Source organism: Podarcis muralis, chromosome 16 (assembly GCF_964188315.1).
Source record: "Podarcis muralis chromosome 16, rPodMur119.hap1.1, whole genome shotgun sequence".
Lineage (NCBI taxonomy): Eukaryota > Metazoa > Chordata > Lepidosauria > Squamata > Lacertidae > Podarcis > Podarcis muralis.
Genome location: NC_135670.1, coordinates 13,706,580 through 13,732,063, shown reverse-complemented (window position 1 = coordinate 13,732,063; position 25,484 = coordinate 13,706,580). Strand labels below are relative to the sequence as shown.

Sequence of the window (25,484 nt, the reverse complement as noted above, 5' to 3'; positions counted from 1 at the left end):
TAGCAGGACCAATGGTCAGGGATGATGGGAATTGTAGCCTCAAAACATTTGGAGGGCGGAGTTTGAGGAAGCCTGTTCCAAGTGATACGGAAGGGGGGGGCATGTTTTCTTCACCCCTTCCGCAGGTCACCAGAGGATCCGAGGCGGTGACCTCAAGGGCACCCGGCCCTACATGGACCCCTCAGCCCCCACACTGTTACACAAGCACCAATTTTCTTGCTTTCGGCGCCAATTTACTCCCTTTCTCTAGGACTCCATGACACCTCCTCTGTCCTCCATAATCCCTCAAGCGAGGTGTCACATACACTCAGGAAGACCCTAATCCTGTCAAATCACTCTGCCAAGCCTTTCCTCCGGGCAGTGCCAGGTGGCAGACTATGCATACCTGGACTATTGTCCTTTCATCACCGGTACTCAGGATGTACTTATCTGTGCATATGTCCAGCTCTGCATATTCCCCCCTCCCTCCTCCCTATGTTAATCCTGCGTAACCCAACCTCTTCTTAATGTATTAATGATGTAACCGTGATGTATTGATGATGATTTTGCACTGTATTCTGGGGCATGGAGGGAAGTTTTAAAAGTTCGTGTCACCCCATCCTCGGGGTTCAATCTCGCCTTGAACCTGTTGCGCAATAAACTTGGATCTTCTGCACCTTGCTCCTGTCTCTGGCTGCGCTCATTTTCCTCCGCAGGGACCCGCGGACTTAGTCCGACGAGCTGGGTGGCAGAGCAGCCTCGCACCCAGATTTTACCGTAACACAAGGAAACCAAACCCTGGGCAAGGTGTCTGGAACCCCCTGTAATCTCACACCACTCAATATATTGGGGTAGCATGCTATCTGTATATCTAGTTAAATTACACAGTACCTTTTTTTTTTTAAAAAAAAGGGGTGGGAACCAAATATTTATAATAAAAAAATATTTCAGCAGAACTGGTACCTTAAATAAGTCAAGCCATGAAAGGGGGCAGGGGTACAAAGAGAAGAATAAACTAAGTAGGTCACCCTTGACCGCTCCATTCCTTGCTAGCAAAAGGCAAGGGTGTAAACCTTCAAAAAGTAATTTCTAATGGCTCACAATTGGTAAACTTTATCTATGGCCTTTTAATTGTGTTTTTGGGAAGGGGCTTTATTGGTTTTTGTTATGTTATGTATTTGGTATCCTTATTTTGTATTTTTATTTTGTAAACAGCCCTGTGGTCTTCAGGTGAAGGGTGGTATATAAATCTAAATTAATAATAATAATAATACAAGTCATACTGAATAGCTTTTTTTAATACACAAGCAGGCATTGCTGTGTATTTATGAACGTGAAGATAAAGTGCTTAATAAATAGATCACTGCAGATGTAGAATAAGAACATCCAAATAATGCCACTCCAAAGAGAAAAATATTGCAGAGAGGGTTGTCTTCAGCCTTCGGACGCTATCAGATATTGGCAGTCTTTGGGTGTTCCTTCCGCCTCCATCACAGGTTCCTGTAGGCCTGCCCAAAAAAAGATTCAGACTGAAACTATGCCTTTGGGAGTTTAGCAGTTATATTTTATAAATATTGATTAGAAAGTTATGAATCCCTTAAGGACAGAAGCCTTCTGTCAGGGGTAGGGGCAGGCTGCAGAGCCCATAGAATAAAGCAAGCTATAAATCAAGTGCTTTAAAAGGGTTCACAAAGTTATTAAATCCCCATTTGAAGGGATAGCCATCTTCCCAACAACACTACATCAGCCAATCCACACTAAATTCTGGTGCCGTACAGAGTGCATGTACACCAAGCAGAGTGCTGAGCATATCAGCAATTCCAGATTACTTCTGTGTGAGAATGTTGCAAGATAACCCCTAAAGAGAAACATTCTTTCCTTACTCCCAGTTGGTAGTTGGGCCTGAACGGAAGTAGACAATAATAATAATCTACCGAGTCTGTAAGTGTGCATATTTTCACTGTTTAACACACTCATTCTTTAATAGGAGGCGGCAGGGGAGAGAGATTTGCCAACAGGACACAACAGGGGTGCTCATTTACCAAGCAGTAACTTGCCACAGTGGGGTATGCATTCACTCTTAACTGAAGGTACTAGTGGTCAGCTCACCACATGTTGGGAGAATTTTGCCACACCTGCACCCAGATGTCTGGGAAAACAGGAGTGTGGTTAAACTTTCTTTAGCACCCGATGAGAAAAACCAGCTCAGGAGCAACTGCAGCTCAAAAGCTGTTCCAGTACATTTTCAGTGTAAACATGTCTTAAAGCAGCCTTCCCCCAGTGTGGGTGTTTTGGATTACAACTGCTGCACTTGTTGCTGGGTGCAGCGGCGTAGCGTGGGTTGTCAGCACCCGGGGCAAGGCACGTAATTTGCGCCCCCTAACCTGTGGATTTGCCCCCCTAACCCATGGATTTGCCCTAACCCCAGATGTTGCACCCGGTGCGGCCGGCACCCCCTGCACCCCCCACGCTACGCCACTGGCTGGGTGTTGGTGAAGGCTGCTTTAAGGCTCTACTACGCATGTCCTCTGGGACTGGGACAGTTGGAAGGTATCAAACCCACATTGTAAACATAGGAAGTTGCACCATCTTTCTGTAATCTTATCAGACTCATGGCTTTCTATGAATTTAATATTTGCTTTTTCAGATTCAAATCTCAGCCTGCACCCCACAACCACAAGGGGAGGGGGGAACAATTTGCCAACACTTTCCCAAGCAGGAATGAATGCCGTATATTAAGAGACTCCAAAAAGCCGAAAGTTGGGCACCGTTAGTACTTACTCTGCATGCTGTAGTCAGTCATCAGCAAAGGGAAGCCGCTCAAACTCTGCTTCGGTGCTGTGGAGGGCAGCAAGTCACTGGCAGGAATACTGCTAGCAAGAGGTGTCATTATTCCAGCATCTTCTTTTTCCAGATCAAACACACAGAGAAGGCAGACTGGGGGCGTAACGCCAGGGCCTCTAGGGAATAAGTCTTCTTCATTTTTCAGGTAACTCCTCAGCGCCCCACTGTGGTGAATGGCTCGTTCACGGGACCAGACCCAGTGTGTGGGCTCCTTTAACATTATCTAGAAAAAAGGAAGCCTGAATCATCCCAAAAGAGAACTATGTTCGGAAAACTTTGGGGAAAGAGAACCAAACATTTTGTGCCATGTAACCTGCCATATAGCATAGAGTCAAATCTCTGGTCCATTTAACTCAGTATGGCCAGTGAGAGGGTGTGGCCTGGAGGGTCAAATTCAGTCCTCAAACCTGAGGTCATCGCTGATTGTTAACAGCTCTCCAGGGTTTTATTCTTACAAGCAGGGCTTTTTTTCCAGGGGAAACTCGCCAGAACTCAGTTCCGGCACCTCAGGTGGGTACCATTGCCATTCTAAGAGAAAGAGGGAGGCGTTCATGGTGCGTTCTGGCACCACTTTTTTCTAAAAATATAACACTGATTAGAAGTATTGTCTACATGCACACGCCACTGCCCATACCTTCATTTCTGAAGACCTATTAACATGATCACCAGAAAAGGACATTAGCCTGCTGCTTTTTTGGTGGTCATCCTGCAATTGTGGAATAATGTTCCATACAATGTTAGGCATGGCTTATGCCTGGATAGTTTTATACAGACTTTATTAACAATTTTTTTTTTGTCTTGACTGTAGAGCCGAATTGCAGCTAGGGATCTGATTGTAGCTGCATACCCATTACAACTTTAAAGCACTTTTTTAAAAAAAGTCTGGGCATTGTAGCCCCACGGAGCTACAATCCTCAGCAAACTAGAGTGCCCACAATTATGTGAGGAGAAAGTTCATTCTTTGAATGTGCTTTAAAGGTAATGTGTATACACAGCCTATGTCACCCGGTCATGGTAAATACATTATGCTGCAATTTTGATGTTTGATTGTTACTTTTAATTATATGGGATTCTTTTACTGAGTTGTTTTAAGATCTTGTTGTTGTATTTCATGGGAACTGCCTTGGGGAGAATTTTGTTCTTGAAAGGCGGTACAGAAGTTTGCTAAATTAAATAAAAATACAAGAAACTTTCCCATTCGTACCTGAGATGCCAAGGACTGAACCTTGTGACTTTTGAATTTCCTTCAGCCATATCGTTTCTCCCCCGCATCCCAAGGAAACAAATTCCAGTAGATCCCCCAGCAGGATGAGAGGATTATTCTGCTCTCCCTGCCACCACTAGTGCACCCAACTTCATTTATCTTAACACACCAACGCCAAGAACACTGCAAGTCAAGTGATATGCAGCTAACCTCGTCACAGCAGCGTCTGCTAACAAATGCTCTGTACTTCATTTTGGCCCAAAAGCCATCCCGCATTTTCAGGAACTGTGGGAAAAGCTTCCTCCAGTTGTCACCAAGTGCCCAAGGGAAGATCTCATATTTGTAGTCCTCTGTGTCTTCTTCCATGTCATTTGCTAGGTACCTGTAATCAGGAAAAAGTGGTGTGGGGGGTAGTGGAAAGCCTCCAGAATTCCTTCACAAAGCAATGGACGGTCTTCAAGCAGCAGAAGGAGTTCACCAGAGAAGTTATGTTCCAGCTTATAATAAAGTTTCAAAAACTATGGGGTCAAAAGTTGCTCACCATAGCCGATAGCTTTCCTCTCCACCATCAAGGGTGGCCATGTGTTCTACAAATAACAGCCCTCTATCTGAAGTGTTGTCTGGTTCAACTCACAAAAAAGCCCAAGAAAAGAGAGTAGGAGGAACCTTGAAGTTGCCCCTCAACAATTAGCACCTGTATAACAGGTTAAGATTGCAGTCTTGGGGCCTAGATGCACATGACACTAATTGGGCTGCCCTTGATCATGTTCTTCAACAACCTCATTTGCAAAGAAAAAAGAAAAAAAATATCACCTGCCATCATCACCTTTAGGAAAAACAAAAGGTCTACTTGCTTACAACAGGAGTTTTCTCTAAACCTGTTTGCACTTTGGGGACAGGTGATTTTTGCTGCAACTGTACTGATGGAATTTGGGTGAGAAGGAAAGTTTAGCTCCCCTCTCCCCATTATTACAGTTTCCAGTTAGAAACAGGGGTCCTCTGCACCTGTAACTAAATTGTGACTGGGAGAAACGCAATTAGTTCCACATGTTGTTAACTTACAGTGAACAACACTTTGTAAGAGGTGTTCTGCTGCACTAATAAATATGATGAATAGCGAGTATTTGGTGACATGGACTAAACTCCTAGCCTAATAAACATTACAGGTCACCTCCCCACACGACCGAACCAATAGAAGAGCACCAAAATAAACTTACAGAGCTATGAAGAGATTAGTCCGTGTGTATTCCTCCGTATGCAGGCCAGCACGTTTGAAGTACATCATAGTCATAGCTATAAGATACTGAATAAGACAGCTTAGCTTTAATAAAGTCTATAGCAGACCACAATAATAATTTAAGAGATGTGAAAGGAAGGCAAAAGCATTAAGAGGGTAGAAAAGTCAGCTACAAGACATTCCTCCAACAAGAAGCAAAGAATCAACATTATGCCCTGCTTTGTTGGTTGGTTACTACACAGGAAGGTTTTATCCAGAGTTCAGTCAGAGGTTTGTGGTTGTTGTTTTTTCACTTTACCAATCTTGATTGCAAATGGGCCTATCGCTATGATACTGTCTGAATGAAATTTAACTCCTGAGTTAAAAAGCAGTTCTTTATACAGCCTCCCACAACCTGGTATCCACTAGATGCTCTTGACCATAACTTCCATCAGCCCCAGCCTGCCATGATTGGTTGGTGCTAATAGGAATTGCAGTTGAAAACACCTGGAGGCACCAGGTTTTTTTGGGGGGGGGCAGGGAGGCTACAGATAGTGAAGCGGGCAGTTTTGAAAATGGATTATATTTATTTATTGAATTCCTATATCCCACCCTTTAGCATCAAAACAATATCAGGCTAGATGACATACTAAAACACAGATAAACTAATCAGATTAAAAAACAAAACAAAAACACTACCATTACAGTCTACAATTAAACATGTAAATTGTCCCATCTGTCACACCATTAAAATGGTTACTACTACTACTAATGTGTAAGTCATGTGGAAAAGATGTGTCTTCTGCTGGCAGCAAAAATTAAATAGTGATGACGCCTGCATGACTTTGGGGTTGAGGGAGGCTGTTCTGCACCCAGGGCACTACCCCAACAAAGGCTCTATTCTGAAACCCCAAATTATGTTTGACAATGGTACAAGCACAAGAAAATCTGTGGTGGGCCTCAAATAGTAAGCAGGTGTGCTCCTTCAAACAGCTGGGCCCAAAGCCATTTACCGGTAAATCTTTGTAAGTCAAAGCCAGCATCTTGACTTAGGTTCAGTAGTCAATGGACAGCCAGTGCAGATTTTTAAGGACCAGTATTGCACAGCTGCACTAGTCAATACCTTGGGGTCTGTAATTCTCACTAGGTGCAATCTCTAAATTGTTTTTACAGGCATCCCCATGTACAGGACTAAATGGGAGGTTATTGGGGCATGGACACCTGTGGCTAGGCTCTCTCTATCCAGGAACAGCTGTAGCAACCCACCACCAAAGCCACTTGAGTCTCTAGAAATTGTAGCGTCAAGGAGTACCTGCAGACTATACACCCAATGTATCTGGCGGAACTGCAAGCCTGTTCAGAGTAGCCTGCTCACCTATTTTCTGAACCTAGGAAGCAGCAATCACCTCAAAAATTTTGGGAATTCAGCTTCAGTTTATTGGTCTTCATCCAGCCTGTCACTGTCTCAAGACACTGATTAAGTACCTCTACAGCTTCTCCAAATTCAGACAGCACAAAGACAGAGCTGGGCATCAGCATACAGATGATGCTTTGCCCCCTAAATCACTGTTCCCAATGGCTTAATATGCATGTTTAAAAGTATGAGATATGAGAGTTGCTTTTGGTGGAAACTGGGATGCAAGCCATGTGGAGCGGATTGCTTGAATATTTGTTTCAGAGGTGAGTAGATCTGCTGCCTGCTGTATGGCAGCTCATTTACTTCCACTACACTCCTGCTTGAATATATGTAAATAAAGCAATTAGTACAAAAATGCTAGTAACTTAACAGTATTCTTCTAGTAACTGCATTGATTGCTCCCCTCCAGCACTCTCACTGAAAGAAGCAAACCAGAAATGTTGTCATGAAATTTCCCTCTTTGCTTCGGCATTCATATACCGTAATTAAAAATGTGAATGCCATGCTGTAATACTGAAAGTGTAGGGTGGAGGACTTGGGAGGGGGGGGGAAACCTACCTTATCTGAGATCCTGTAGCATGTATCCATTGAAAGGAATTCTTGTATCAAACTATCCTCTGATGAGAAAAGAAAGCAAAACATGTTTTAATCCATATAATTATTTGTGGGCTATCTAAAGCTTTTATAACCAACTGCCTCATGCAGCTTCAATGTATATTTATGGTACCTGAGAAGCACTGTTTATTGTTACATTCAGTCAAGCAGCCATTCTGAGCAATCGACTTTCAAAGCTTAACTACATTATAGACTAAAAGTAGACAGTTTTCATCTTGCTGAGAACTGCACCAAAGGGCAAGAAGTATCTAATGAAGCTCATGAACAGGACAATTTGTAGGAGTCGTTGGGAAGTTTTGGGGGAAAGCTGATGGTATTTTCCCTACTGGCTGCATTTGCACATTAACAGAAAGCTATGGTTTTGTTTAAGTATGGTTTGTTGAACAAACCATGAGCTCTCTTGCATAGACAAGCATGCTGCAAACTGATTCTCCAATGCTTTTTTTGTTTTCCATCTGCCCTGGCCTTTCATCTTTGTAGCTTGGGGTGTGCTGGCTGAGCCATAACATCTGATTTCAGACATAACAGCAAACCAAAGTTAAAACAACCAGGGTTTCTCAGCACAGTGTGACACCAGAAGACAAACTATGGGGTGCCTCCAGACTACCAGTATTTTGTGTAAGGGATTTTAGGTTTACACAATTAAAATGGACTAAAAGAACTCCATCACCCTAGTAGAACAAATTCACTTTTAAAAAGAGAATGATTTTTTTGCAGTTAGGAAAGTGAGAAACATATTGAGGCAAGCAAATGATTAACAAGATGTATAAACACAAGCAAATCAGGATGCATGTTCAGTAAAGAGTAGATAGAATTTAACTTCATTGTACAGTGGTGCCCCGCAAGACGAATGCCTCGCAAGACGAAAAACCCGCTAGACGAAAGGGTTTTCCGTTTTTCGATGCGCTTTGCAAGACGATTTTCCCTATGGGCTTGCTTCGCAAGACGGAAACGTCTTGCGAGTCTTGCGATTTTTTTCGCTTTCCCCCCCTTTTTCTAAGCCGCTAATAGCCTTCTAGCCGCTAAGCCGCTAAGCCTTTAATAGCCGCTAAGCCGCTAATAGCCCTTTAGCCGCTAAGCCGCTAATAGGGTTGCTTCGCAAGACGAAAAAACTGCTAGACGAAGAGACTCGCGGAACGGATTATTTTCGTCTTGCGAGGCACCACTGTAAAAGCTTTGTGCAAATAAATTGGTATGCATGTCCAAGCAGCAGCTCACCTGGAAGAGTCCATGGTTAGTCTGCTGGGAGACAGTCAAACGCACACCATTTTGCCTAAACAAGTAATGACTTAGCATTGTCTGCAATTCAGGCTATTGACCAAGAACTGGGCAACGTTTTTACTATACCCATTTAAAATTTGGCAGAGCTGCTAGGGACAAGAAAGTCTGCATGCTACCAATCTCTGAACAGGACTGTGGGGTCAGGTATCTCACCCAGGAGATTGAAGAAGGCCTCTTGTTCTTCTCTGTGTAGAAGCAAAGGTGGTTGCTGTGAAGTTTTCAAGGCTGCTGTGGTATTCTCTCTCTCAGGCCCCTGTGCATCACTGCTGAGTACCCCAACACCATGTGTGATGCGCTGTCGTCGTCTTGTGCTCCCTGGCTTCACCCCTGTGGTGACCTCAGGAGGGACACAAGTGCTCTGGTTGTCCCGCATTTTTCTTCTCAAATTGGAACAACAGAGGCTCAAAAAGAACCTTTCTGGGGAGGAAATGGTTTAGATTCCAAGTTACCAATGAACATAAAATGCTATCTTCCCTCCACTAAGAATCTGGGACAATTATGCATTATAGGACATGTTATAAGAAAAAAACAGCTTCCTTTCCCTTATGGGGTATTCTGGAGCCCGTACAGAGTCCTTAAGTGGGTTCCGTCTCGTTAGGAGAAAATAACAGAGGCCAACCAGGGTATATTGAGAAGCAAAGCCTGATCGTTATTGCAAAGAAATAAACTGTTGCAACAGGGTCCCCACTCACCACACGCAGGAAGGAGGAGAACCCAGAACAATGGTGTGCAAGCCCTTATATAGACTTTTGAAATTGCCCACCCTGTAGCCCAAGACCAAGCCCACAAAACATCATACATACATCACAGAAGGAGGCTGTCTGCCAAGATACCTGATAATGGTCACTGATTGCATTACCTAGGCAGCCTGACCATTCTTTTGTGATGGTAAATACTTTAGTTCCTGAATCCAGGTCACAGGCTCACCCTATTCATACATAAATACATCCTTAAGACAGGATTTGTAAGCAAAAAGATAATGGGAAGGCTTTCCCCCACTTGCCTCCCTTACTGCAGGGGATATATTTAAGGTCAATTTGGGAGAGCGATGGCTTCAGGATTGCTCTCCTGTACTATTTATACTTGTACATTTATGAACATTTATTTTATATTTGAGACCTTAGAATTCTTATAATAGGCACGAGGACTGAAAATCTTCCCAGATGGGATGTCACACACCCTTTTCTGTATAAACGGTATACAAGTCGTAAATTCCTGTTAAAAGCTTGCAAATAGTTCAAGAGAACTGGAAAAACCAGAGGCTGAAGAGGACATGTGTTCCCATTTGGGCTGTCTCCCCAATGCTTTGGGCTGAGAATACACATACAAGCAAGAACTAGGAAGACTTAAGTCATTAAAACACAGTCGCTAATTCCCCGAGATACTAGCAGGTTGTATCACAGAAAAGGCTGGGTTTTTTTATTTATTTCAATGTACGGTAAATCATTTCCCAAAATTGCATCCCAAAACAATTTACAGTATTTCATACATTAGAAGTACCCTGTGCAACTTTTTCCAATGCAAGCTTTGAGCCCGGTTTTTATCACTCCTGGAGTTTAGAACACACATGTGACATGGGCACTAGGAATTGTAGCTCTGTAAGGGGTAAACTACAGTTCCAGGGTTCTTTGGAAGAAGCCATGTGCTTTCTGCTCAGCCATGGTCTGCAGCACAGGGCAGAAGCAACTGCTGCCAGCCACACTCTATTCTGTCTAAAGTAACATTCCTGCTTATATCACCCACATACCCAGAGGTTTAACCTGAGCCCCAGCTAGTGGGCCAACATCCACACTCATTTCTGGAATTTATTATGAATACAGGGACTCAAGGACTCAACACCACTTTGATATTGAGAGTAGTGATTAGTAAACCAACCCTATCTGGTTCAGCTCCGTCAAAATGGAGGAAGCAAAATCCAATGATGTACCTAGCCATGACCTAACGTACCTCACTGCACTGGACAAGGCAATATTTAGAAGTTGGCAGCAGTAGTGCTGCTGGGCCACAGGCATACATAGAAGCCACTGTGTCCAACTTAGTGCACAGGTTCTAGATCCGGAGGATAACCAGTTACCTAGTTGCCTAAAGTAATCTTCATACATACTCAGAGGTACTCCTGTTGCTACTACCACCAAATGTTTCTGGAATGGCACTCCAGATTTACAAGTAATTAGGAAGAGAGGAAGCTCAGGATTTAATCTCTTGACTGCACCAAACCTTTTAGTAACACCTGTAGGTGCTGCAGCATCCAGGTTACCAGACTTCCTGCATGACACACACACTGTTTATTATGTTTTTAAGGGGCTTGAAGGCTTTCTTTAGCTGTAACAGACTGGCATGGCTATCTTGCTAGAATTACTTCTTATCCACTGATTACCCCCCACTTTGTGGGAGTGATAAACAAGCCATACTGCCAATGGCAGGGAGAGAAAAAAATAGCACCACTTCTTAAAAATGTGTGACCAACAAATTATTGAACTCCACTGGGACTATTATTGGCGGGGAAACCCAGATTTCAACCACTTTCACCACATTTTCTTTCTATTTGAAGATGGGGTAAGTGGAGAGAAAGAAAAAGGCAATATTGCAAAACAAAAATCAAAACCCTTCCAGATTACCATTGTTATGTTCTTTCACTGAAGTCTGTCACACAGGTGATTGGAGTTTCCCAAGTACTTTAAGAGGAGCAAACAAGACCTATCGATAAAAAACAGGTAGCATACATTGGTGCTGAAGATAGAGCCCCAATTTCTGATGGGTCAAGTATTGGTACATGTAACCTACTGATTTGAAACACAGTGAAGAAGCACTTCATTCTTGTAAACACTGAATCAGCCACAAATTTAAGTAATGGGCTTAAAATTTAAAAAGGGGCACCACCCAAAATTAAATGGGTGGCAAAGTCTATTAGCAGGGAAGCAAGGATTTTGCTGAACTCATTAAAATATAAATATATTGTGATTAAAAACCAGGGGAATCAAAGGAATAGTAAATAGTTCAGAGCAATACACACACTGTACACAAACACATATATCTAGCATTTCCAAATGTTAAAAAATTCAAGCAGACTCTAGTCCGCAAGCCATTAAAAATGGTTAGGCCTTCAAGATACCACAAGCCTATCTACTGTTTTTGCAGCAAGAGACTAACACAACTTTCTATGGGAATACATCATCCTGCTACACACAATTATATTACACATTTTGAACTGCAGATTGGGATGAGGGGGAGCAGCTCCTTCACTACCTCCATTTTCCTCTCCCCACCCAAATCCTTCCTTTAGCTCAACCTCCTGCCCAAAGACAAAATGCCAAGAAATTAAAGCTTTTGGTCTCAGTTTGTGGACCTTTTAAGTTTGCCCCCAATTGAAAACAAACCAAAACCAGACATATATGGCCTTTGTAATGGATTTCCTTCCCACTCTAATTAAACCAACATGAGCTTCCATGGTTTTATTTCGCGGCTTATTTTACAAACAACCCTGTAAGGAAGCTCGCTTGAGGGGGTATGCGGCATGTGCCCTCTGGGGGAACTAAAATGCCAAAAAGAGGAGGAACGACCAACTTCTCTTCTGGGGAACTCAAGGGCGAGTTGACTTTGAGGGAAACACACCCAAGAAAAAGAAAGTGGAGACACCCCCCCCCCGCTTCTCTCCAAAAAGCCCCTTCCCTCAAAACACATTTTCCCGCCTTTTTCTCTGCCTCGCCTCCCTTCCCCCACCCTTGCACCTGAACAGAGCAAACCACCCAGCTCGCAAAAAGCCACAGGTGGGCGGAGCACCACGCTAAACGCCGTTTCACCTCACCCCACCGCCCGCGCGCGGCTTTTTTTATAGGCTCCGCCGGGGATCCTGCTAACCCAATCGCCGCCCGCGGGACGGACGGAGGGAGGAACAAAGGCTATTGAACATCCAGTCCCCGCGTGCCCTTTCGCGAAGCTGTCCGTCAAAGGTTCGAGCCTCCTTGACGGGCAGTAAATCACTTCGCGAGGGTTCTGTGCGCGCGCGGGGGCGCGCTTATTGGCGGCGGGGGGGGGGGGTGTTTTGCGAGGCGGATGGAACGCGGCAGGGTTTACTTCTGAGTAACAGGCATAAATAAGGCTGCGCTCTTGCGCCCGCTTGCCTGGGCGTTAGGCTCCACTGAGATCAAACGACTGCCGCATGCTTCTACAGCGCCCTGCAGGACTGCGCTGCGTAACGGGGGTTAATTTGGGGGCTTTTCTAGTAGCACAGGTGGCGGCGAACCCTTCCTAGCAATCACTAGGGGCTGCGGCTAATAATGGGGTTGGTTTTTTAATTAACAAAATTAAAATAAACATATATACCTTTAATTGTTTTGGGAAAATGTGCATTTTGTAGTGTGTGTGTTCAAATGTTTTTTTAAAAAAGGTATATTTGTTTATTTTACTTTTGTTAATCAAAACACACACACACACATTTATATTTCTCAGTGCAGTAAACATGCACTAACTCAGCTACATTGGTAAAGATAAAGCGTTTTATCTGCGTTATAACACTGTGACACCAGATGGCGATGTGGAGTCCCGTCTTTCGCCAACGGGATGCCCCTGTAGGAAACTTACAACGCGTTTAACTGAATCGCTTCTTTGACGTGTTGCCTACCCAGCTGTAGATTGGTAAAGAAAGAGCATTTTATATATGTTTGTGCATTGTAACACACGGCGACACCAAGATGGCGCTGTGGAATTCCGTTTTTGCCAATGCGGTTTTCTCGTGTAAAGTTTACAACGCCTTTTTCCTGAAACGCTTCTTCACTGGGTCTAGAGATCCAGCCATGGTTTCCAATGTTGTGCCAACACAACAAACCTGTGAGGTAGGCTGGGCAGAGCGTGGCTGACTCAAGCCCCCTCCGCCCATTTTATAAAGCAACCCTGTGGAGATAGGTAGGAAGACCGTGACTGGCTCAAGGGCCCCCTCAATTTTCTTCTCTGAAAAAATGTGTAAAGTAGACCAAGCAGAGATCAGCTGCCCTCCTTGCACGTCATAGAATTTCAGAGATCAGAAGGGACCACCAGCAACTGAGCTATCCCAGGCACACCCACATTCTCCTCACAGCAAACCTCATTCCCTTTGGGCAGGGGTCTGCAACCCGCGGCTCTGGAGCCGCATGTGGCTCTTTTACACCTTTGCCGTGGCTCCGGGGTGGATACTAGCGAGGGGAGGAGGCGCATTGTGCGCCCCGACACTCCCCACTGTGGCGGGCGCTGTACTGGCTGTGATGTCGCATGGGGGCGGTGCGTGCGTTAGTCACGCACCGTCCCGACGTCACTTTCCCGCCCGCCCGCTACATTGTAAGGGGCATGTATGCTGGTCACTGCATTGTAAGGGGCATGTACGCAGGTCACTGCATTGAAAGGGGGCATGTACGCTGGTCACTGTTTTGAAGGGGAGTGAAGAACACACACATACAAAAAGGTAGCTTGTTAATTTAACGTTTATTTCTATGAGGAGGAGTAATTCTGAGGGGTCAAACAAAGAAATAATAAAAAAGTGACAAAAAAGTTATTTTTATAATGACGAGGATGACATTGGGCCCTCATTATTAATTATTATTTACATCAGGCACTGATTATGATTTATGGTACACTGGGGCCCTGATTAATTTTCTATGTCGCAATGGTTTTGCGGCTCCCAGTTTTTTTTTCTTTGGAAACGGGTCCAAGTGGCTCTTTTTGTCTTAAAGGTTGCAGACCCCTGCCTTTGGGTAAGCGCCCGGAACCCCCAGAATCTCGCACTGCTCAGAGGTTTGCAACAATATTCACAGACAGACCACCTTCTGAAATACACAAAGGGTTGAGGCAGGCTATTTTCAATTACAGGTAGGTCTTGGAGAGATCCCTGCCTCAAACTATGGAGAGCCACTGCCTGTCAGTGTAAACAGTACTGTGCCAGATGGGACAATGGCCTAACTCACTAGATTATTCTGCATGATCATGTTATAATATTGATTGATTGGATCGTTGTACTAATCGCAAAAAGTAGCCCGATTAAAAAGTGACAGAAAATTGCACTGGAAAGCACAGGATAGCAACCACTAGCTGGCAAAATTGTACAGCCTTGAACATATCAGATATTGGACATAGTTTCCTGTGCATATTAGATAACAGCTGGTCTGGAAGCTGCCACTCTCAGCCTCACCTACCTCACAGGACTGTTGTGAGGGTCAAACAGGGTGGAAGTATTACATATATTGCCTTGAGCTCCTTGGGAGAGGAGGGATATATGTGTAATGAAATCACTAGTTGCAACCTCCTAAAAATGGAGGATCAAAATCAATGAAATCCAGGTGTTACATTTGTGGCGGAGATTTAACTTGATTACCAACCCCCTCAAAATCATTCATTTTCTCTAATGTTCACACAACAATCTTATGTAGGAGCAGCCTGAGGCAGAAGAACTAAAGCGACGTGGCTAAGGTATGATTTGAACCCATGACTTAAGTTCTAACTACTCCCCCTCCCCCACTTTTTCTTAGACCGCCTTCCCGCTTAGCAACGGCTGTTCCATCCCAATTGGCCCCGCTGGGAACATTTATTTGATTGGAGGAGACTCCAGACTTTGGACCAATCACCGGGAGCCACGGGACTCTCTTTCGCCTGTCCGGTGCTGGAGGACAACACCGAGCGGATCTGTTTGGATTGTACCATGTGAAGACTGGAAGGAGGGGGGGAGACTGCGAGGAATTAAAGGACTACCCTCTTCGATATGAACCTCTCTCGAAATACAAGTTTTAATCACTCGACGAGAATGAATCTACGACTCTCCGGTCGGGAGGCTGTGAAATAGAGCGGGGTCGGGGAGAAAGTAGATGGCTGAGGAAAGCGTTTGGTAGGTCCCGAGCGGAAGTGAGGTATCAGCTGAGCGTCGGGGCTTCCGGTTAGGCAGAGAAGAGAGGAGTTGGTGCTGGTTGAGGAGGGCGCAGAGGCTTCCGGGGCTGCCGGGATTAGGTGAGTCGTTAGGGTAGCGGGAGAAGGTCGCGGGTGGCTGTCAATAGAGAGTGGAGGGAGGTGGGCCTAGGCCCAGGCAGGGCTGGGAGGCAGCTGTCATGGTTCTCGGACGCAGGCGAGGCCTTCCCCCTCCCCCCCCCCCAGCCCTGGCACCAGCCTCCAGGTGAAGCTACGTGGAAGGGTTGCAGTTCAGCAGCCTAAACCAGGAACGGGGAGATCTGACCCTGCTGACGTGGCTGGACTCCTGCAGCTGCCACCATCTCTGGCCATTGGTCCTGCTAGCTGGGGCTGTTGGGGGTTGCAGCCCAGCAGGGTCTGAAAGGCCACAGCCCCCTCTTCCCCAGTCCCTGCTGCTAAGCGTATTCGCAGCCAGTGTTAGAAACTGAGATATGAAAGCTAGGAGCTGAATGGCACCTTAAACCTAGGTTATGGGTGCAACAACAGAATGTCTAGGTGAACTCTTTTTTTATCGCAAAAATACAAAGCTGGAAATGAGTGAACTGCACCTAAAATATTATGTTCATTTTTCACGTGCTCTGGTCCTTCCCCTGCCCACCCACCCCTAATATTCTTAAGAGAGTCTCTTCTCCAGTCTTCAGAGAATAGCGCAAAGTGGGAGGCAAAAAAAGTTCCTCCTTTCCTTCCACTCTGCAGTTTTAATCTGAAATCATGGGCGCAGTACTGCACCCAGAGCTTGGAAATTGCTTGCGCTAATGAAATTCCCTATCACAAAATGCACCTAGAACAACGTGCGTTTCAAACACTGTTCCCAGCATGTGGAAGGCCCCATGATTCACTCCTCTGCCTGAAACCTTGGAAAGCTGCTGCAAAATCCAGACATTACTGAGCTAGATAGACAGAAGGGCCTGATAAACAGGCAGCTTCCTGGATGCTTCAAGGAGGTGGGCAAGTTAAGGAACACACATAGGAGACAGTTTAAACTTATTGTGGATGTGGCTTGTTAACTACATAGTCAAGTATGTATTGTAGACGGGTACTGCCACATGTGTTGGAGAGAAGTAAGACATGGTGAATTGAATTTGCCTGCTACTGTTTCTTACAGGTTTCCATTGTAAAACAACAAAGTTCTGTGGTTTATCCTTTCTGCCACCCTCCCCACTGGGTGTGCCCTCTTCCAAGATACTGCCTCCTACCCAAACAGACATTTAGCTGTTTTGGTTTCTTTCCAATGAAGTTTTTTGTTTTGCTGAAATACAGAATGAAATCTTGGAGTTCTTCTGAGCATGCTGACAACTTCCCTTTGGTTTCTGCAAAAACTGTAATTTGGCTCACACCAGCTTAGTTTGCTTAAGAAGTAATTGGTGTTACTTTACCTTGCTGTCATTTACTTATGTAATGTTTAAAACCTTGTGTGTATATAAATGCAGGTATAAACCGAAAATAGTGTTTTGATTTAAACTTTTTTTTATACACTCAAGGTGATATACAGCATGTGGTAATACTTAATATTTATATAGGATTTTCTAGCTGTAAGCTTTACACCAACTTTATAAAGTAAGCCAGTATTAGTATGGGTACACATTGTGGCTGAGATAAAGTGTTTTTGCAAGAACCAATGAGGAGTTCATGGCAGATGTGAAATTTGAACTGAGGACATCTTGATTTGTAGCTTGGTCTCTCAGCTGATAAAGTATAGTTGTACCTTGATTGTTGAATGCCTTGCGACTCGAATGTTTTGGCTTCCAAACACCTCAAACCCGGAAATGAGTGTTCCAGTTTGCTAACGTTCTTTGGAACTCGAATGTCCAGTGTAGCTTCCACAGCTTCCGATTGAGTGCAGGAAATTCCTGCAGCCAATTGGAAGCTGAGCCTTGGTTTTTAAAGGTTTTTGGAAGTCGAACGGACTTCTGGAACGGATTCCGTTTGAGAACCAAGGTATGACTGTACATCTGTTTTCAGTTGATGTGCTTTACTAATATAATCATAAAAACAGTGACAGCAGAAAGGAGAGAGGAACTGAGGCAGGACAAGCAGCAGTGGAATCTGCAGTTGTTTCTGTTTCATGTATTTCAGTTTAGTTACAGTAGAGTATGGTGACAAAGGAGTCTCCAAAGGTTTCATCGAAAAGGTGGGCTTTGAAGTGATGTTTGAAGGAAGTAGGAGAGGTGGCCATGCATGGAGGTGTTCTGGGATGCAGAGAAAGAGAAAGGGAGAAAGAGTCAAGTCATTTGAAGGGAGCAAGCCACCTTCTGATGGCTGAGGTTGGTGGATCCAGCGGAAGGACAGTTACAGTTGGGATATAAGAGCAGGCAGATTAGGTGGGTAAGGTCTTGGAAGACTTTGAAATTAAGGATGAGAAGCTTGTGCAGAATCTGCAAGTGGACAAGAAGCAAGTGGACTGTGCTTACCTATTTAAACATTTTTGCTGCATCTATCTATTCTGAAGGTTCAAAACAGTTGATAATCATCCTAAAATAATTAAATGAGATGGACCAGTGCAGTCCAGCTAGAAAAAGAAAACTATCTAACATGCACAAACGATAAACGAACACTGACCCCAAAGGCCTCCTTAAATAGCACAGTTCCTGCTCTCAGGCTTGCACTGAAAAAAGGCAATACAAAAAAGGAATAGAAAAAAAGAGGCAAGGAAGCAAGCTCAAATTCTTAATGTTGTACAGTTCTTAATAATAACCATAATGTTGGAATGTAAACAGACTGTTTATAAGCTTTGGTGGGCCTCTGAGAAATAGTATGGCAACTAGACTTTTTTGGAAGTGGCTGCAATGTAAGTGGAATGGCCTTGCAAGGTGGGGCCATGGCCTTCTGGGGCTTAGCTGGGATTTGCCAGCTTCTTATCATTCCCATCATGGTAAATAGATAAAGGGAGACCTGTTGATACTGTCAACCCTAGAGCAAGCAGCCCTTACAGTTCAGTAAGTTCTGAAAGCATCAGGGTGGGTGGGGAGCAGTGCAGTCTGGTGAAAACAGCAAGTGGAGGTGGCAGTTCCTCGCTGCAGCTTATCTCCCTCACAGCACAGCTGGAAAAGGAAAATTGATCAAAGGAGGATTTCAGTGTTAGGATTCCAAAATAGAATAGCTTCCTGTATGGCAGTGATCTGAGTGCTGGTCTGATTCAGCAGGATGAGTACATATTGGGGTGATCATTATATAGTGTTTAAGGGTGCTCAAAACATTTCATGTATATTTCTGTACTCCTTACAAGAACTCTGTACGGTAATTCAGTTTTTTAAAATAAACACACACACACACAACCTGCACTCTAAGGAACAGGGTGATCAGCTGAGACAATAATCTTGGTCTAGGTGTTCTGTGACAGGAGTGAGATTTATGCTAAGGTCTTCCTAATTCATGCTTTTGGCTGCGATCCTATGCAGGAATCCTATTTGAGAATAAGCCCCACTAAACTTGATGGAGTTTATTTCTGAGCAGACAAAAAATCATGAAAGGTGTGGAGAAAATGGGTAGACATTTTTGTCCCTCTCATCATGTTAGAATTTGTTGAGGATTATACAGCGAAGTGGATTGACAAAAGATCCAGACCAGGTGGAAAGTCAAGACCTCATACTCTGCACATATAATCAGTTTGTGGTACTTGTTGCCACAATAGGCAGTGTTGACTTTTTAAAGTGATTAGGCAAATTCTTGAAAGGGAGCAGGCAGTGTCTGTCCATGACTTTGATGACTTGATGTTACCTGAGTGAATGAAGATACCTTTGAGTTCTGTATGCTGGGGACAGACATGGGAGGCCTGTTGCCTTCATGCCGTGCTTGTTGGCTGGAGACATCTGAAGAAACCACCTTGAAACCAGGGTATTGCACCAGGTGAACCCTTGACTGGATGCAATAGGGCCCCTCTTATGTTCTTGATACATTCCTGTGTACTCCTATCCAACATCCTATTCTCTCAGCAAAGATCACTGTCTGAGCTCATTGTTTGTTTGTGTCTACTGCATACATTGAACTTTCTGTGACAGTTCCCTTTGAAAAAGCACAACTTCACAGAAGGAGTCACCAATCAGTTACTGATATCTGTTAAATTGGGTGTGAGTCTAGCACCTGGAGGGCCACAGGTTCCTCCAGCCCTGCTTGAAATATATAACTAATCTGAAGTGGGTGGGGGTTGATATGTCTGGGTTGAGTTTCCTTCTTCCAAGAACCATCTTACATAGATTATTAATTCTGCTTCCAGGCTTGGCCTTCATTTCAAATTGCAGCACAGAATCCTCTTTTGCCTCTCCATCTGAAGGTGCCAACCTTTAAGCTTTCCCTTGCTTCTGTGATGTAAACACAGGTTACCGTAGCTCAGCTACCTTTTCCCTCTTGCTATGATGACCCATAGGGCAAATTACCCCATTGTTACTACCCAGTCTGTTGGAGGGTGACAAAACTTTGTCTTCAACACAGTTACCAGGTGTGTGAAATGAGAGGGAGGTATTGGTATCTCCTAAGATAATGACACACTATCCTAATAAGACTCTATATACTGATAGCTCTTGCCTTCCCTCTCTTCAGCCGAATGTTTTCCAACTGGTCAGGCCAGATGACAGGGGAAAGAATGAAGAACACAACAGGTTTTCATTACTTTGTGAAAGGGTGTGAGGGGGAGTTCTCTAGATTTATGGCAGAAAATAGCCAGAGTGGTGTAATAGCTGGAGTTAACACAGAGCAGGGAGACGGGGGTTTAAATTCTCACACAGCCATACAGCTCACTCAGCTCATGGAGTCAGCAACCACATCTTAGCTTGACTCTCGGGGTTGTTGTGAGATTGGGGAGTGGGATGTGCGTGTGCTGAAAATCTAAGAAAGCTGCACATTCTGATACGGAAAAAGTTTTGTTTCCAAAAGGCTCATGTTCTAGAATGTGCTAAACCAATCTGCTCCTTTAGGGTTATTCTTTCCCAGATTTCTGATCTTTACTCCAGCAGCTTTTGGCGCTTGGAGCTATCGGAACAGCCACAGTTAGAGATGTGTAACCGCCAGACAACCTTTATAGTGAGCATTCAACCTGATTTGTTTACAGAGAAATTAGATGACAAGTGTTAATCCTCCTATCACTTTCCTTAATTTAAATAGTCTGATCTTTTGAGGGAAGGGAGTTTGTTTCACAGGAGCCCTGTGCAATTCAAATGAACTTCTGGACTCTTGTGCAGTGAGTAGGTAAAGTCCTGGCGGGTTGTGCTCTGCATTTTCAGCTTTGAGCACAAAACCATGTCGGATCAATCCTCTGCTTTTCCTTCAGTGGGCAGCCTGGTTTATACACATTAAAAATAACCTGCAGGCTTCCAAAGTGAAATTCCATGGTGTCTGCCTTTGTGGCTAGCTGTAAATATTTCTGGATCAAGTTTGGTTGCCCGGTTATATTCCAGGCTTTGCTGCTGGAAGTATCAGTTGGACTCTTTGGCAAGCAACCTTTTAATCAGCAAATAATCTTCTCTGTAGGTACACCGAAGCCCTTATAACTAAGCTGCTACATTACAGTGTATGCCATGTCAGTTTTGATCCTGCAAAATTTGTTTCAGCCTCACTTCACAACTGCCACATTTCCTGGTTAGCATAACTCAATGCAGGCCTCACGCAAGTGGAGACTATAATGGGACACAGAATTCAGCATGTAAAGCAGGGGTTCTCCTCCTTGTAGTCCTCCAGGTGGTGTTGGACTGCAGCTCCCACTGCCTCTGACCATTGGCCCATGCTTGTTGGGTTTCCTCATTCCTGATCTATTGTTATTTTTCTGTAGCAAAACCAGGTTTCCAACCCTCATGGCTTCCAAGATAGGAAGCATCTGGGCAGTGTTTGTTAAAGTCATAGAAGCTGGAGGAGACAGTGGGGTGCAGGACTTGGTTTTGGGGAGAGGAGATAGATGTTCCTGTGCTCTGCGTATCAGTGGGTTTGAATCGGTAGTAGAAGCAAAATCCACAACTCGCGTCCCTTTGCTTAACCCTGCTACCTTCAGGGCGGGGTTTTCCTTCTGTCAAAGTTAAGAGTTTAATTCCAGTCTTGCACATTCATCCACATGTGTTCCAAGTATAGAAAGCATTTTATAAGCCAGCTAGCCAACCCCATGCCCATGTTGCTAATTGGTGACTCTTTCATATACGGTGGACACTCAGGTTGCGAACGTGATCCGTGTGGGATGCACGTTCGCAACCTGCAGCGTTTGCAACCCGGAGCATTCGCAACCCGGGTTGTGATTCGGCGTATGCGCAACCGCCAAAACCTGGAAGTAGCCCGTTCCAGTACTTCTGGGTTTTGGCGGCCCACAACCCGAAAAAATGCAACCTGAAGTGGCTGTAACCTGAGGTATGACTTTATAAAAAAGCGTTTCTGTCCAGTTGTCATGAGGCAGCTCTTGCAAGCCCTAGGTAATTGGCTACTTGCAATGCCATAGTGTAGTACGTGTCAGCAGAGGGTTTGGGCACAGTATTTCTCGTAAGGCTTCTGAGAATAGCAACATGGATGCACCAGGCCGTTACTATGCAAATTGGGTGGCTTGTCCTGTTTTGCCTTATTCACAAGCTGAGGCAAGCAATGGCCCAGTCTTTTGTCTTCAACCATTTTTTCTCCTCTTACACAGGCTGCTGGACGCTGGGCTGGGGAGATGTTCCGAACAGCCATCATGATGGCTGCCAGCCTGGCCTTGACCTCTGCAGTGGTGGCGCACGCCTATTATCTTAAGCACCAGTTCTACCCGACGGTTGTGTACCTGACGAAGTCCAGTCCCAGCATGGCGGTGAGTCTGCCTGCCCCAATTGCTGCAGGGAGGTGGGCATAATATCAGGTTTGATCGCATGGCTGTGGCTTTAAAGGGTCTCCATTTGAAAAAGGAAAGGTCCTTTGAGGAAAAGTGGAATGAAGAAGAAGAAGAAGAAGAGTTTGGATTTGATATCCCGCCTTTCACTCCCTTTAAGGAGTCTCAAAGCGGCTAACATTCTCCTTTCCCTTCCTCCCCCACAACAAACACTCTGTGAGGTGAGTGGGGCTGAGAGACTTCAGAGAAGTGTGACTAGCCCAAGGTCACCCAGCAGCTGCATGTGGAGGAGCAGAGACGCGAACCCGGTTCCCCAGATAACGAGACTACCTCTCTTAACCACTACACCATACTGGTGAACTGGAGAAAAGGCAGAGAAGACATAAAAGCACACTACAGATACCATTGCTGAGTTTAATCTTTGAAGTTTGTACAGTGGGAGGAATAATCAGTGCATTCAAGGATGCTTAGCCAGCATCTTTTCAAACCCTGGGCCTCTGGCATATGATCATCGTGGCTTTCTGAAACCAAACTTTGGTTCATATAATATGTGAACCTGCTCCCTCTGTGCAGCGCCCCAGAACCCAGAAAATAATTTCAAAAAGGACCTAAATAACATGAACCATAGTTCAAGTCTAGCTAGCAAACCTGGATCTTTAAGGAGCCACAAGCAACAGTCCTGAGTTTGCGTGGCACAGGAAGCCAAGCTTAGGAGTGGCCTCTGTTTGTTTTTCTTTCTTTGTGCTAGCAGTTGAGGCAGTGCACAACAGCCCAAGGTTATTGCGCCATGTGAATGCTGCCTTGTTCTCTGCTGCTCAGTAAATGCAGGACTAGCTCAAAGGGGCTTAAGTTATAAAGTGGTAGATTATGGTTGAACATTAGGAGAAGCTTTGTAGTGAGGAGAGCAGTTTGATATGCAGTTTGTCCCTTTTCCATTATGTGCAGTTTTTATTTTTATTTAGATTGTAAGCTTGTGGGTAGGGACTGCCTTGTTTTGATTGTATGTAAGCAGCTCTTGGAGTCTTTGCGGCAGAAGAGCAAGAAGCAGATTCCCTGAATAAATAAGTTATGTCAAGGGGTTCTCCTTTGCTGGACATATTCAAGCAGAGGCTAGACGGCACTTAGGACAATTGAGGATGTAGTAGGTTTTTGAACTTCTGGCATCAAGCAAAGCGCTGATCCAGATGACCTCACAAGAGTTCCTTCCTGCCTGAGACTCTGGAACTCCTGCTGTCCAGGACTGTCTACCTTGGCTGCTTAGGTCAGCTGCAGGGAACCCATTTGGTTCAGTAGGCCAGATCTTTCTTACCCTCTGCCCTGCCCCCTGTGACCCAGCTTTGTCCCACCCACCTGTCAGTCATTTGATGTCATAATATAGTCAGGTGGTTGCTCCCACCCACCTGTCAAAAGTTTGCTCACAGGTGTGTTTGGGGGGTTGGGATTGGAGAGATACTGAGCAGGATTGAACTCCTTGCTCATCAGATGACATGTTGGGAGTTTGTTCTTGCTTTCTGATGTCACATATGACATTGGGTATGGAGCAGATGAGTGTGGTTTGGGCGAATGGCCCAGTGAACCAAATGGAGAGGCCTGGCAGGGAAAATCTGACCCAGGCTAGAGGTTCTGCACCCCTGGCCTAGACTGACTCAGGTTACATGACCCAGGCTAAAGCAATACCCAGTACAGGAACTGGGAATGAGGAGGAAAGGCTGCTTTCTCTTTCTGTGGTGGTATTCTGTGGTGACTGAGTTCACAATAAAGTTTTCTAAATGCAATTACTGCACTGTTGCCCCATCCCAGCCCTCAGTGGAGTTTGGCAGAGTAAAATCTTCAGACTAAGCTCGTGGCGATGGAACTGTGGTATGAAAGTAACAATGACAGTTCAAACCCTTTTACTGTTAAGTTTGCACCAAAGCAACATGTTGATTCCAGGTGTTCTTCTTGCCCTGCCAGGGTCCCCTCAAAAAATGGTCTCATCAAAGCTGTCATCTGCATTTCAAGGGAAGTCTTCAATGTAAAGCCTTATTTAGACCTACATGTGTAAGGAATAGAAGAACCCAAACAATCTGCATATAATAGAGGTTTTCTGAGATCCAGGCGTAGGGCATCTGAAATATAGAGCTCACAAAATATTTCTGCATCACATAGTAAAATTAACCAGTTTTGAATCTGGGGCTTATGCCCCAGATCAAATTCATGTGTCCTTTGCCAACCAGGAGCCTGGAATGCTTCTATCTGCAGTTGTAGGTTTCTTCATTGGGGTTTCCTGTTACATACATGCATAAAAGAATAATTTGGTTTGGGAGATTAGGAGGAGATGCTGAGGAACCAGAAAGAGATCAAAAGATATTCCCCCACCACGGAGCTCAGCAACACAGTCTATCCTGTTAGCTTCTGAGGGGAGGATTGTGGGCAGCAATGAATGACACCTTTAAGTTTTGTCTGGCCTGCACAGGGATGTTTGCTAAAAATGATTTCCCACTCTGCCATTTTTTCTCTCCTCCTTGCTATGTCAGGTGCTGTACATTCAAGCTTTCGTCCTGGTGTTCCTATTAGGCAAATTCATGGGCAAAGTGTTTTTTGGACAGCTCCGAGCAGCGGAAATGGAGGTGAGCCTTGTTGGGTGCATGGTTGTTGTGGGCCTTGTGGGAGGGCACACATGAAATGCTTAAACTAAGAGCCAGAAACCCCTTTGCTCAATCGGCATCATCCTGTGATCACAGAGGAGAAAATAGGTTTGGCTTACAATGGGGGATCTGTATCAATCATCTCTAAAGGGTGCTGTAAGCTTGCGGGGAAGGATTTTGGCATCATTTCCTAGAGTTAAGTTGTAAATAACTTGCATTTCTTTACCAGCTAATGTGTCCTGAGTTCTTTAAGCTTTGGCTGTAGTGGCACAGCAGAGAGGATTTTTGAGTACAATGAGGAGAGAGACGAGATGTTCAGTTACATTGCAATCAAACGTTCTGAATGATAGATCTTTAATTCCTGAGCCTTTGTACATTTTGGTAGCCGGAAGGCCTAGAAACACCATTTTGTTCACATGGAACTGGAGAATTTCACATCTGTGCCCAGGCCCCTGGCTTCCCTGCCAGCTGGCTAGATTTCTACCTGTGTTGTTTAACTACGGACCCACAGGTATCAACGCTGTCAGTAAGCCTAGCTGGGGAACCTTTCTCAGCCCAAGGGCTGCCTCCCCTCATTAGCAGCCTTCTGGGGGCCACATACTAGT

At 44.7% G+C, this 25,484-nt stretch overlaps 2 protein-coding genes across 13 annotated transcripts in view; one reads left to right on the top strand and one right to left on the bottom strand.

Moving 5' to 3' along the window:
- Positions 1–1,259: 1,259 nt before the first annotated feature.
- LOC114586139 (speedy protein 1-A-like) lies at positions 1,260–12,509 on the bottom strand. 9 transcript variants are annotated; one of them, XM_077920248.1, is made up of 8 exons: positions 12,285–12,509; positions 11,175–11,253; positions 8,710–8,969; positions 7,219–7,277; positions 5,245–5,330; positions 4,238–4,409; positions 2,761–3,046; positions 1,260–1,487 (listed from the first exon to the last, which is right to left on the bottom strand). In XM_077920248.1, the coding sequence occupies exons 3-8, from the start codon at positions 8,927–8,929 to the stop codon at positions 1,414–1,416; spliced, it is 897 nt and encodes a 298-aa protein (XP_077776374.1). In that variant the 5' UTR covers positions 8,930–8,969; positions 11,175–11,253; positions 12,285–12,509; the 3' UTR covers positions 1,260–1,413. The 9 variants fall into 9 exon arrangements, with proteins under 9 accessions (XP_077776374.1, XP_077776376.1, XP_028564983.2 ...); XM_077920250.1 differs by having other exon boundaries at positions 12,362–12,509; XM_028709150.2 differs by having other exon boundaries at positions 8,710–8,973; positions 12,285–12,506.
- A 2,682-nt stretch (positions 12,510–15,191) lies between these two features.
- SYVN1 (synoviolin 1) overlaps positions 15,192–25,484 on the top strand; it is a 30,669-nt gene continuing 20,376 nt past the window's right edge. For 3 of the 4 annotated variants that reach the window (XM_028709148.2, XM_028709146.2, XM_028709149.2), the window contains exons 1-3: positions 15,412–15,522; positions 22,079–22,234; positions 24,769–24,861. In XM_028709148.2, coding sequence (XP_028564981.2) covers positions 22,103–22,234; positions 24,769–24,861 — 225 coding nt within the window. In that variant the 5' untranslated portion in view covers positions 15,412–15,522; positions 22,079–22,102. The other variant, XM_028709147.2, reaches the window with a different exon arrangement.